Source organism: Carlito syrichta, unplaced genomic scaffold (assembly GCF_000164805.1).
Source record: "Carlito syrichta isolate Samal-C Ts95f unplaced genomic scaffold, Tarsius_syrichta-2.0.1 Scaffold301952, whole genome shotgun sequence".
NCBI lineage: Eukaryota > Metazoa > Chordata > Mammalia > Primates > Tarsiidae > Carlito > Carlito syrichta.
In genome coordinates, this window is record NW_007246048.1 from 369,697 (window position 1) to 381,736 (window position 12,040).

The 12,040-nt window shown below is 42.5% G+C and overlaps 1 protein-coding gene across 1 annotated transcript in view; it reads left to right on the forward strand.

The window, feature by feature from the left end:
• The window catches only part of HTT (huntingtin), a 158,195-nt gene that overhangs the window by 108,931 nt on the left and 37,224 nt on the right, over window positions 1-12,040 (forward strand). The window contains exons 41-45 of the mRNA XM_021711235.1: window positions 3,545-3,752; window positions 7,440-7,581; window positions 10,581-10,760; window positions 10,889-11,065; window positions 11,358-11,434. Coding sequence (XP_021566910.1) covers window positions 3,545-3,752; window positions 7,440-7,581; window positions 10,581-10,760; window positions 10,889-11,065; window positions 11,358-11,434 — 784 coding nt within the window. The remainder of the gene's footprint in view (window positions 1-3,544; window positions 3,753-7,439; window positions 7,582-10,580; window positions 10,761-10,888; window positions 11,066-11,357; window positions 11,435-12,040) is intronic.

Genomic DNA, 12,040 nt, shown 5'->3' on the forward strand with positions numbered 1-12,040 from the left:
ACCCCAACCCAAAAAAAAAAAAAAAAAAAAGGACCGTGAACCCCAAGAGAGAGAGTCACAAGATGCCAGCTGCACAACAAGTATAGGAAGCAACCAATCCAAATTAAGTTAAGTTTAACTTAAATTTAAAGAGCTCCACCTGGCATGTAGCTCCCCTTGGGACAGTGCAGGTCTATTGAGAAGCCACACTACTGAAGAGAGCTCGTGGCTTGGAAGAGGGACATGGGTTTTGCTGCTGGTGTTTTGGGATGTTGTTTAATTGGTCCAGTGTATGCAAATAAGTTGTGTGTGCGTGTGTACATGTTTCTACCTCCTTCTTGTTAATTTGGCTGAATTTCTTTTAAAGACACTAGGTGGCAGAGTTACTATATTTGGTTGGTTTTGAGATAGGGTTGAAGTAAATCATCTTGTACTTTTTGCATTTAGCATATAAAATTGGTAATTTGTGTTTATGCAGTGCTTAAACAAAGGCAATTAATTCAACCCATTCGCTGAAAATTGAGACCTTTAATGTCCATTTCAGGTATTCTGAAAACAGGAACCAGTCTGAATAGTAGCCTTGACTTCTAGTTTTCTGCCACCTCCTTGTTAGGAGAGGAGGGTATTTATCCCAAAGTTTTGTTTATTTCAGATTAAATCCAGTATAAGCAGAATAGCCAAGAAACATATCTGTCTTCCAGTTTATTAAGATTGGGGTAACTAATATCCCTTTCTTTTTGTCTAAGATGAACCAGTTTAGAAATAGATGGTGGAGCCAGAAGCACAGGTTGAAAGTATCAGTTTTGTTTGTTTTTGGCGTGGCTGAATTTAAGTTCTCTGTCCAGTAGCCCCAGTAAGGCTTTGCAACTTCCCCGAACAGGTTTTTCAAGTATACATCTTGCTCCTCTTTCCCACTAGCTACCCACACCCTCACCCAGTCAGGGGCAGCAGGTATTTCTGCCTCTTCCTCCTTGAGTTCAGGTCATGGGCAATGGAGATGTGCAGGACCTTCATGGAAGCATGGGTGGGGGCAGGGTGCAGCTGAAGCTTGCCCCTCCCCCCTTCCTTCAAGGCAGAAGGGCAAGGTTGGGCGGGGCTCTCTTCCCTGTAGCAGCCCCAGATGTTGCGCATTCCCTCTGTGCTAGGCACAGTGCTGAGCTTTCACTTGGGTTTTATTGTTTGATCCTTACTGCAGCCCTGCGAGCAGATGTTGCTTTTAATTCCGTTTAACAAATGAGGAAGCTGAAGTCCCAGGTAAGGTACATCCAAGGTCACCCAGGTAGTATGGTGGAGCTGCAATCTGAACCAAGCAGTCTGATTTAGAGCCCATGTTGACACTCCGCCACCTAGAACACGCACTGACAGTGGTTTTCTGTTACCTGTTCTAACCCCCACAACCCTAATCTTGTCCCTCCATGGGCTCCGTGGTCTTACTGCCGTCTCCCTTGCAGGTAGCACATACCTTTTCACTCAAGGAGTTTATGTAGTTACAGAGGGCCACAGAGAGGGACAAGGCCAGTATGGAGTGAGCTGAAGTGGGATGCTAACTGTAAAGCAAGCGCAGAGAAACCCTAGGAAGCTGAGGGGCTAGAGACAAGTCATTGGAACATCTCATTCTGACCCGGGCTTTGTTCTCTGAGTGTCATGCTTTTGTTAGCTCTCCTCCTGTTTCTCGGGTTGTAGGTTTAATGGGTTGTGAAGTCATGAGAAGTCTATAGCCTTTTCCCCCCTGTTTTTAGGACCCCTTTCACATTTGAGATGTATTGACATTTAAATGAGAAGTAAGATGTTGACTCCAGCAGTGATACCAGGAGACCCAGATATAGAAGAGAGGGCAACCTTGGCCAGAGAGGGCCTTTTCTATTTCCTGGGTCTCTCTGCCACTCCCTGCTGTACTTTGTGGCATGTGTATGTCTGTGTGCAGGATGAAGAGAAAAGAACATTGAGCTGACTTTATGTTTATCCAAATGGGGGGATACAATGAAATCAGTTTCTGGAGGGAATATTTCCAAACGCTGAGAAGGATGCTATGGAGAAACTTGCAGGCAGAGTCTAACTGGGTGTGTCACTGATGTACCTTTGAGTATGGGTGGCTGACCATGTGGCCTGCCCAGTGCTCCATGCTGGGCACAGAAGTTCAAGGGGCACAGTGGCTGTCAGTTGTCAGTGACCTGCAGAGAGCATGCAGGGACTGGGACAGAGGCGGACATTGTCTTCTTCTCTCAGCACCTGTCATGCTTGCCCCTGTGGTTTCTTGTAGCATTTCTTTTCTTTTTTTTTTAACATTTTTTTTTTGAGTTGGAGTCTCACTCTGTCGCCCAGACTGGAGTGCAGTGGCCGCTCCCAGCCACTGCAGCCTCGACCTGCTGGACTCTGGCGATCCTTCCGTCTCAACCTTCCAAGGAGCTGAAACTATAGGCGTGCGCTCCCATGCCCGGCTCATTTTTAATTTATTGTAGAGATGAGGTCTCGCCAAGTTGCCCAGGCAGGTCATAAATCTTGTAGCATTTCTGCCCCTCAGTTCGTAGCAAGCCAAGGAACCATACATTATGGAAGGTACAGTATCATTCCACGTGTATGGCTTTGGCCCAGTTCTGTGGAGGCCCATATGTGATCTGAACCTGACCTGGCGTACTGTTTCTTGGGAGCTGTGTCCAGATTTTCACAGCACAAGTGAAGCCTCTTGGTTTAGAGCTCCTGTAGGACTTGGCAGTGCCAGCCAATGGTCAGGAAGACAGTGGTAGAATAAGAATGCTAATTTACTAGATCTGTCCATTAAATAAGTGGAATATCTGTTTCAAAACTCAGAATTTTCTGAGTGCCAAATGCTTTGAATAAGTGTGGGAAAGGGTTTAGTGTGGGTTTTTTTTTTTTTTTTTTGAGTCAGAGTCTCACTCTGGCACCCAGGCTAGAGTGCAGTGGCACACTTACGGGTACTGCAGCCTTGACCTGCTGGGTTCAGGCAGTCCTACCACTACAGCCTTCCTAGTAGCTGGAACTATAGGTGTGCATCACCTGTATAAACTTTTTGATTTATTGTAGAGACGCGGTCTTGCCAAGTTGCCCAGACTGTTCCAAAACCCTGAGCTCAGACAGCCCTCTCTCCTCTGCCTCTCAAAGTACTAGGATTATAGGTGTGAGCCACTGCACCCAGTAATTTTTTTCTTTTCTTTTTTTGTTTGAGTCGAGGTCTCACCCTATCGCCCAGGCTGGAGTGTATTGGCACAATCATGGCTTACCTCAGCCTCGACCTCCTGGGCTCAGGTGATTCTTCCACCTCAGTCTCCTGAGAAACTGGGCCTACAGGTGTATGTCACAATGCCCGGCTGATTTTAGTGTGGGAGTTCCAGCTACTTGGAAGGCTGAGGCGGACGGATCACCTGAGCCCAGCAGGTCGAGGCTGCGGTGGCTGTGAGCATGCCACTGCACTCCAGCCTGGGCAACAGAGTGCGACTCCAACTCAAAAAAAATATTTTAAATGTAAAATCTTCACATAGTTTTATGACATTGGATCAAGATGAACAACAAAAACATTTCCCTTTATTCATTCTTACTTTGGTTCTAGGAATGTTCCGGAGAGTCACAGCAGCCGCCACTAGACTCTTCATCAGCGATGGTTGTGATGGCAGTTTCTACACCCTGGAGAGCTTGAACCTGCGGGTGCGCTCCATGATCCCCACACACCCGGCCCTGGTGCTGCTCTGGTGTCAGATTCTACTGCTCGTCAACCACACTGACTACCGCTGGTGGGCAGAGGTGCAGCAGACCCCGAAGTAGGTTCCCGGTACCCCCACCAGCCCAGGGCGCCGCCCAGCACTCTGTCCTAAGACTCCCAGTAACCTGAGGTTTGGCCACTGTTAAAGTATTTTCATTTTCCATTTTTCGTAATCTTTCTTTCATGGACACCATACTTTAGGGAAAAACATATGGTCCAACTAAAGGCATTCAAAATAGCAGTTGCCTTTTAAGTGTGATTTTCTTTGACACGTTATTTGACACCATTCCATCTTATGGGATATTCTCATCATATTGTGCGCCTCCTGCTAAGTTCTAGTCCTTAAATTGGTTCCATAGCCAGACATGTTGCAATGTCTTAACTTCATTATAAGTTAAATGTGGTTCTGGTTATTCTTAGATAATGAAGTAATTATTTAACAAATTTTAAAACTACTTGGAAATATCTTATTTTTTAATCAATCAAAAAGAATTATTAAGGGTTCTGATTGTGGGTGGTCCTCTTTGTGCAAGAAATTTTCAGGTTTAAGCTCAGTTTCTAGGTGCCCCCTTGCTCAGATATTTGTACATGTAAGGAAATAAAAGCCATGACTCCCCCCCTACCGCCCCTGCCCCATCCCCCAGCTGAGTCCTCAGTGTTTTTGGAAGACTCAAGAGCTCACACTGGGGAGAAGTTCCAGAAAGAAAAGAATGCAAATGCTGTCAGTTAGTTCCTGTCTGCTCACTGTGGAGACCGTGTGAGGCCAGGGGTCCCAATTGGGCTAGTCCATGATGCTCAACTGGAAAATCCCATTGGGAAGCATTGCTAATCCTCAACTCTGGGCTGTGTTTAGTGGGTTCTGATCATTTATTTGGGGGAGACAGACTCATAAAAACATTTGAAATGCCCAGAGGATGTCTTAGCCCTGTCATAGTGACTAAACACTGCAAGGGCAGGAGACAGAAAATCAGCCTCTTCTTTTTCTGTGCTGTTTAAACATGCACATAAATAAGATGCAGATTTAGCCATCCTCCTTTTCTCACTCCTGTTTACTCAGACATATATCAGAAACCTCTGAATCCGAGAATCATGTCCCCTTAATTGGAATAACTGAAACGTATAACTAAATGGTCAGTGTTTAAAAGAAATAAACCAAAGTGATTATAGTCTGGAATTCAGCAGTGTGCCCATTCGGCTGTCTGAGGGTAAACTACAGCTTTTCATAGTTCAGGGAGTTTACTCTGTGACAGTTTCTTTCTTGACTGTCTGACCCAGTTTTTCTTTTGTCTTTTTTTTTTTTTTTTGAGTTGAGGTCTTACTCTGTTGCCCAGACTGGAGTGCAGTGGCCGCTCCTGGCCACCGCAGCCTTGACCTGCTGGGCTCCGGCGATCCTTCCGCCTCAGCCTTCCAAGTAGCTGGAACGACAGGTGTGTGCTACTACGCCCAGCTAATTTTTTGATTTATTGTGGAGATGAGGTCTCACCAAGTTGCCCAGGCGGGTCTCGAACCCGCGGGCTCAGGCAATCCACTCACCTCAGCCTCCCAAGGCACGGGATTACAGGCTGAGCCACTGAGCCCGGCTCCCAGTTTTTCTTTATAACCTTTTGTATCATCTCTTCTATCATCTTGAAATAAAAATTAATGAATTAATAGATTTTTTAACCTACTGAAACTTAAATTTCTTAAAAATATTATTTCTTAATGGTAACATAGAGATAAAATTAAAAGAAGATAATATGTAATAAGTATTTTAGTATGTAAGTGCTTAAAGTCTCACTATTTTAGAAGAAAAACACCGCCATAAATGTCCAAGACGCCCTCTAGGGAGCAGAAGTATTCCTGGTTACAACCCTGCTCTTAGAATCATGTTTCTCTAGCTGTGTATGAGGAGGAGGGTAGAAAAGAAATAGTATCTTTTTATTTTCATATGATAAAAAAAAAAAAAAGAATTACTTCAAGTATGAAATGTAGAACATAGCCACTGTTTTTATTTGTAGGCTCAGTAGCTATATGATTGCTTCTATCCAGTTGTTGTAGAAGTTCCTGCTACTTAACCCTCTATTCCCTTTGGGTTCATGCTCATGCCACCCCAGTCCAGCTCCCAGATGGGTGCCACTCTGGGTGCTATGTTCTGGGAGGTCTCTGTGTAGACCCTGTTCTTGGACTCTATCACTGTGGGTTTATGATTTACTTTTCATCTGTCTCACCTTTTGCCAGACCATTAGGGCCCTGCCCATACTTTGGTACTTGTTGGTATGGTACAGCCACATGCAGTGTGTTGGTCACTTCCTGGCTCGTCTTGTCTGAGCACCGTAAGTGCCATCAGCTTGCATTTAGAGTGTTCATTTGCTACCAGCATTTGGCCTGAGGTTTTAGGGTCTGGTGCTGCTATATGTTGGGTTTAAATTTGAGTTGACATAGATCTTTATGTGTAGTGCTACTACTTGAGTTACAAGTTCTCCCTCTCTTCTTTCAGAAGCTCTTTCCCCTATAACTGTGTTATTGCAAAATGCAAAATTATAGCTTTGAGTGTAAGTCACATTGGGGCTAGCACAATAGTTGACTGAGAAAGGGCAGATTTTTTGTTTGTTAGTTTTTTAATTGACATATAATTTATAATACCAACTGTAGTTAGGTAACCCTCACCACATGAAGATCTAGAGCAGTACTGTCACTTCAAATAATTCCCCTTGCCTCGCGTGCCCCACCCTTCCCCAGGTGACCACTAATCCACCCTCCGTCACTCTGTTTAGTCCATTGCAGAAGGCCATAGAAACAGAATCTGGCTTCTTTCTCTGAGCACAATATATTTAAAGTTTACTTGTGTGGTTATACGAATATGTATTGGTGGTTTGTTCCCTGTAATTGCTGAACAGTTGTCCATTGTATGAATGTACTAGTTTGCTTATCCATTCACCAGTTGGAAAACAGAAATGGCAGTTTAAAAAAAATTAAGTAATAGGTTTTTTTTTTAACCACTAGTCTTCTAAATCCTGAACGATATCAGAATTAATTGGCATATTTCAGAATATTCTTGCTGTAGTATAACCTGTCCTCATTAAGGCTCTTCACTACTTGGGAAGGGAGAGTATGGCTCTAGGTCAGACCTTTAAGTCAGAGGGGTGGTTTGGGAGTTTGTCAGTCATCGGATGTTAAGTGTTTGGGCTTGAATCAAGAGTCTCAAGGTTTATAATTCCTATTTACCCACAGAGAAAAAAGATAAAGTGAAAATAAGTAAATATAATTAGTGGGGGAAGAAATGCTTTTAAACAGGGTTTCTGTAGTGGATACACTGGATATGTTTAGAGTGGTGATGTTCCATTGGGAAATGAATAGTAAAATGTGAAAGCATGAAGGTTTTCAAACTTTCTGGCAGTTGACAAGTTTCATGGCAGATGGAGAATTTCAAAAGCAATTCCTTGAGTATGAAACATAGCTAGTGTGAGTCCTGAAATAAAGTGCTGCTTGGAAGTTCAGCTTTATGGTAGTTTTTGCCTTTCGGTCAAGCATTTTGGTTTTCTGCATATTAAATTGCCTTTTTAAAAAAGTTTTTCATATGTGGTTTATTGTAGCTCAGGAATAGACGACTGAAAGTATATATTATACATACATCATCCTGATATGTCAATATTTAAAATAAACTTTCTGTTTTAGAACTAGAATTAAACATAATCATTTTCAGTATTTTGCAAATAACCTCACTGCCATCCAGAAACATCGTCAATGCATCTCTTTCTTCTTCTAGAAGACACAGTCTATCCAGCACAAAGTTACTAAGTCCCCAGATATCTGGAGAAGAAGAAGATTCCGACTTGGCAGCCAAACTTGGAATGTGCAATAGAGAAATAGTACGAAGAGGTGCTCTCATTCTCTTCTGTGACTATGTTGTAAGTTTGAAGATGCCTGTAATCAGGGAAAGTGGGAGAGGAGGGGGGTAAGAAAACATCCCATGCAGATGATGCTTATGTGGACCCTCTGGAAACCAGACTGCCCAGTGTTCTGCCAGCTCCCTCAAAACTAAAAGGTTGGAATTAATGTTGAATCCTGCTCTGACATATAAGTAAGAGACCAGACCTGGCCCTGCAGTCACTGGATTCTAAGTTGGTCTGTGAAAGGTTTGATGGAGCTGTCATTCATTCAGCAAATGCTCAGCAACTATTTCATGCCATTCATAATGCTGGGCATTTTGTTAATTTGAGGAAAGCAATGGAATAGTAATTAATAATTAATAAATAATAATTTTTTTTTTTTTAGTCGGAGTCTCACTCTGTTGCCCTGGCTGGAGTTTTTTTTTTAAGTCAGAGTCTCACTCTGTTGCCCTGGAAATACTCCCAGCCACTGCAGACATGACCTGCTGGGCTCAGGCAATTCTTTCACCTCAACCTCCCAAGTAGCTGGAACTACAAGCATGTACCACCACACGCAGCTTGTGTTTTTATTTATTGTAGACACAAGGTCTTGTCAAGTTGACCAGGCTGGTCTCAAACCCTTGGGCTCAGACAGTCCCCTGGCCTCTGCCTCCCAAAGTGATGGGATTACAGGCGTGAGCCTCTGCACCCAGCCAGTAAATAATTAAAAAAACAAACTAAGTGCATTGACTATAGGGGAGTTCTGATTTAAATTTTTTCTTTAATCTATAGAAAAGGTATTAGATGGTCATTGCTAGATGCTAGTTATATTCCAGTTGAATGCCATTCTTTTTTTAAAATAACTTTTGTGGAATTTTTTTGGGTTTTTTTTGTTTTTTTTTTTGAGTTGAAGTCTCACTCTGTCTCCCAGACTGGAGTGCAGTGGCAGCTCCTGGCTACCGCAGCCTCGCCTGCTGGGCTCTGGCAATCCTTCCACCTCAGCCTTCCAAGTAACCAGAATGACAGGCGCGCGCTACCACGCCCGGCTGATTTTTTGATTTATTGTAGAGATGAGGTCTTGCTGCCTAGGCGGGTCTCAAACCCGCGGGCTCAGGCAATCCACTCACCTCAGCCTCCCAAAGGCGCGGGATTACAGGCTGAGCCACCGAGCCCAGCCTTTTGTGGAGTTTTTAACCATAAAGCCACGTTTACCATAGAGAATTTACAGAAACCAAATAAGTAAACAAAAGAACAAATCTCCTGCAATCATATTACTTCAAGATAACTTGCTGTTACGTTTTGGTCTTGATTTAATACTTTTTCCATACCTATATAAAGGCATATGCATTTCTCTGTTACAAACATGTTATATACATATTGCTGTCATGTGGCAAAACAGTGTTAAATAGTCTTTGACTGAACTAGGTCTTCTCAGAAACTTTTTGTAGTAATACCGATTTATTTTTTATCTTTTAATTTTTTAAATTTTTTATTTTAAAGATGTGGGATACAGTTCAGGGTTAGGTATACAAATGTTCATTATTCAGGTACCCTTGTCGATGAGATGTACCCCCCTCTGCCCCTGATAGATTCCCACTACCGATTTATTAATATTTGCTTTTTGCATTACATTCTTATGTTGAAATAATTTTTGTATTGTGTTCCACTTTTGAGAAATAATATAAAATGCTGTTTTTCACAGAAATATAAGAAAAAGAGATACTAATTTTGCAAGTTAATACAGGTTGAGCATCCCAAATTCAAAAGTCCAAAATCTGAAGTACTTCAGAATCTGAAACTTTCTGAGCATTGACATTATGTTCAAAGGAAACATTCATTAGAGGATTTCAAATTTTTGAATTAGGGATGCTCAGTGGGTAAGTATAATGCAAATATTCCAAAGTCTGAAAAATTCCAAAATTTAGAACACTTCTGGTCTCAAGCATTTCGGATAAGTGTTGCTCATCCTGTATTGTCAGTCACCCCAAATAAAAATGTTAATCATTAGTCAGATGGCAAGGAATTGATCACATTTTACAGTTTCTGCCTAGAAGAATTATGATTTAAGATGTAAAGCTTACACTGGTTTAGAAATGGATATTTTAAAATTTTCTTATAAATTTATTTATTTAATATTGAGACAGGTTCTCACTCTGCCACCCAGGCTGGAGTGCAGTGGTGCAATTTTAGCTTACTGCAACCTGGAACTCCTGGACTCAAGCAATTCTTCCACCTCAACCTCTGGAATAGCTGGGACCACAGGTGCCTCACACTACCATGCCCAGCTAATTTTTAAATTCTTTGTAGAGATGAGGAGTCTCACCATGTTGTCTAGGCTGATCTTGAACTCCTGGCCTCAAGTGATCCTCTTGCCTTGCCTCCCAACGTGCTGGGATTACAGACTCCGTACCCTTATAACTCTTAAGTGAAATTTCTTCACTTAAGATCCATTTAATATGTGGGATACATTCATATTTTGGATTCAGGAGTTCTGTCACAACTGTAGCAGTGATAGTGAATTCTTTTTTTCCGCTGGACTGCGGCAAAATTGGAGAAAGAATATCTGGAGAGCACCCCTGACTAGACCAGCTTGAAGCATGGGAGAGAGCAGGTGGTGCTGAGGTTGGAAGCGTTCTGGTGTTCTGGGCCAGTTACTCGTAAGGGTGGCACCATGCTGCTCATGCTGCCTCTGCTGCCCGTGGATCCTGCCAAGGCCCCCCTTTTGTCCTCTGACCTTTGGCTATTTGCTAATATCTCTTATAGCTGAGTTGCTGTACCCCACTTCCCCAGTGGGATCTGACTTGGCATATCCTTTGCCATAGCAAAGGTTGGAGGTGATGGGCTCTACAAATTTAATTTCCTGCCTCCTCAATTAATTGTGCTCAGTCACTGTATATTTTCAGTGAGGTTCATATTTGGAATTTGTTTTCTTTCCCGTACCCTTTCTGGCTTTTCTGTGGCATTAAATAATAATTAAATACATATCTGGTCTCTCCTTGTGTCCTTGAAAGTATATCTTTCATTATACTTTTCCTCAGTGTCAGAACCTCCATGACTCTGAGCACTTGACATGGCTCATCGTGAATCACGTTCAAGATCTGATCGGCTTGTCCCGTGAACCTCCAGTGCAGGACTTCATCAGCGCCGTCCATCGGAACTCTGCTGCCAGTGGCCTTTTTATCCAGGCTATTCAATCTCGTTGTGAAAACCTTTCAACTGTGAGTCCCCGTTCTTTCAACATTGTCGGTCACGGTTTTCTCTGCCTAAAAATGGAGTTTGTTGGGATTTTTTTAAGTGCTAATTTCTAATCGTCATCTCTTGTTCCTCTCCTTAACTCTAATGTTAGCCAACCACTCTGAAGAAGACACTTCAGTGCTTGGAAGGGATCCATCTCAGCCAGTCGGGCGCTGTGCTTACACTGTATGTGGACAGGCTTCTGTGCACCCCCTTCCGTGTGCTGGCTCGCATGGTCGATATCCTCGCCTGTCGCCGGGTAGAAATGCTTTTGGCTGCAAACTTGCAGGTACTAGCAAAAGCCCTGAAAATGATTTATTAAAAATGTAGCAGGGTGAACAAAATGATTGCTGCTTTTTTCTTCCACAGATATGGTCTTTATATGACCACCAATAGAAACATAGATAAATGTACATATGTGTCAGTCAGTGTGTGTCTGATTTGACTGTTTCTTGTACTTTTTTCTAGTTTGCCTTTGCTAGGATAAGCTGTACACATCAGTTCATTCTTTTTAAATGAGTGTGAGGATATTTTGGTTCATTATGTATTATAGACCCATTGATGTGTTCTTGTCTGTTTAGAGCAGTGTGACCCAGTTGCCACTGGAAGAACTCAACAGAATCCAGGAGTACCTTCAGAGCAGTGGGCTCGCCCAGAGGTAATGTTAGAAATGCAAGTGGTCTTTGTGTTTAGATAACCTAGGATACAAAGGATATAGATCTGTATGGGAATAAATTCACAGGATGAGAAATTGATGTGCTTTATAGGTGGGTTTACTGCAGAAATGCCATAATAGCTTCCTGCATTTAAAACAGTTGGGTCTCACTTTATATAAAGTGAAGAACAACTAGCAGTGTCACGTTTGCAGCATGAATGCTTGCTTCTCTCCTAGTGGCTGTTTGAGAGGGGGCAGGTAACTGCATTGCCTCTACTCACCATCCTTGATGAATGAGGTCATGAGTTGTCAGCTTTGTCTTAGCAAAATCCAAGTATGGAATCTAACTACTAAGTTAAGAGTTGGCAAATCTGAAAGACATGCAAGAATTACAGCTACGTCTTGTTAAAATTTTATCTCTTCATTAAAATTTGGACACTTAATTTTGTTTGCAAAGTTTTTTTAGAAGCTTTTATCAGAAATCCTTACCTTACAAAAGGTAAGAGATCCATTACCTTTTTTCTTCCATAGGAGAAATTGTGTGTGTGTGTGTGTGTGTGTGTGTGTGTGTGTGTGTGTGTGTGTGAGAGAGAGAGAGAGAGAGATAGC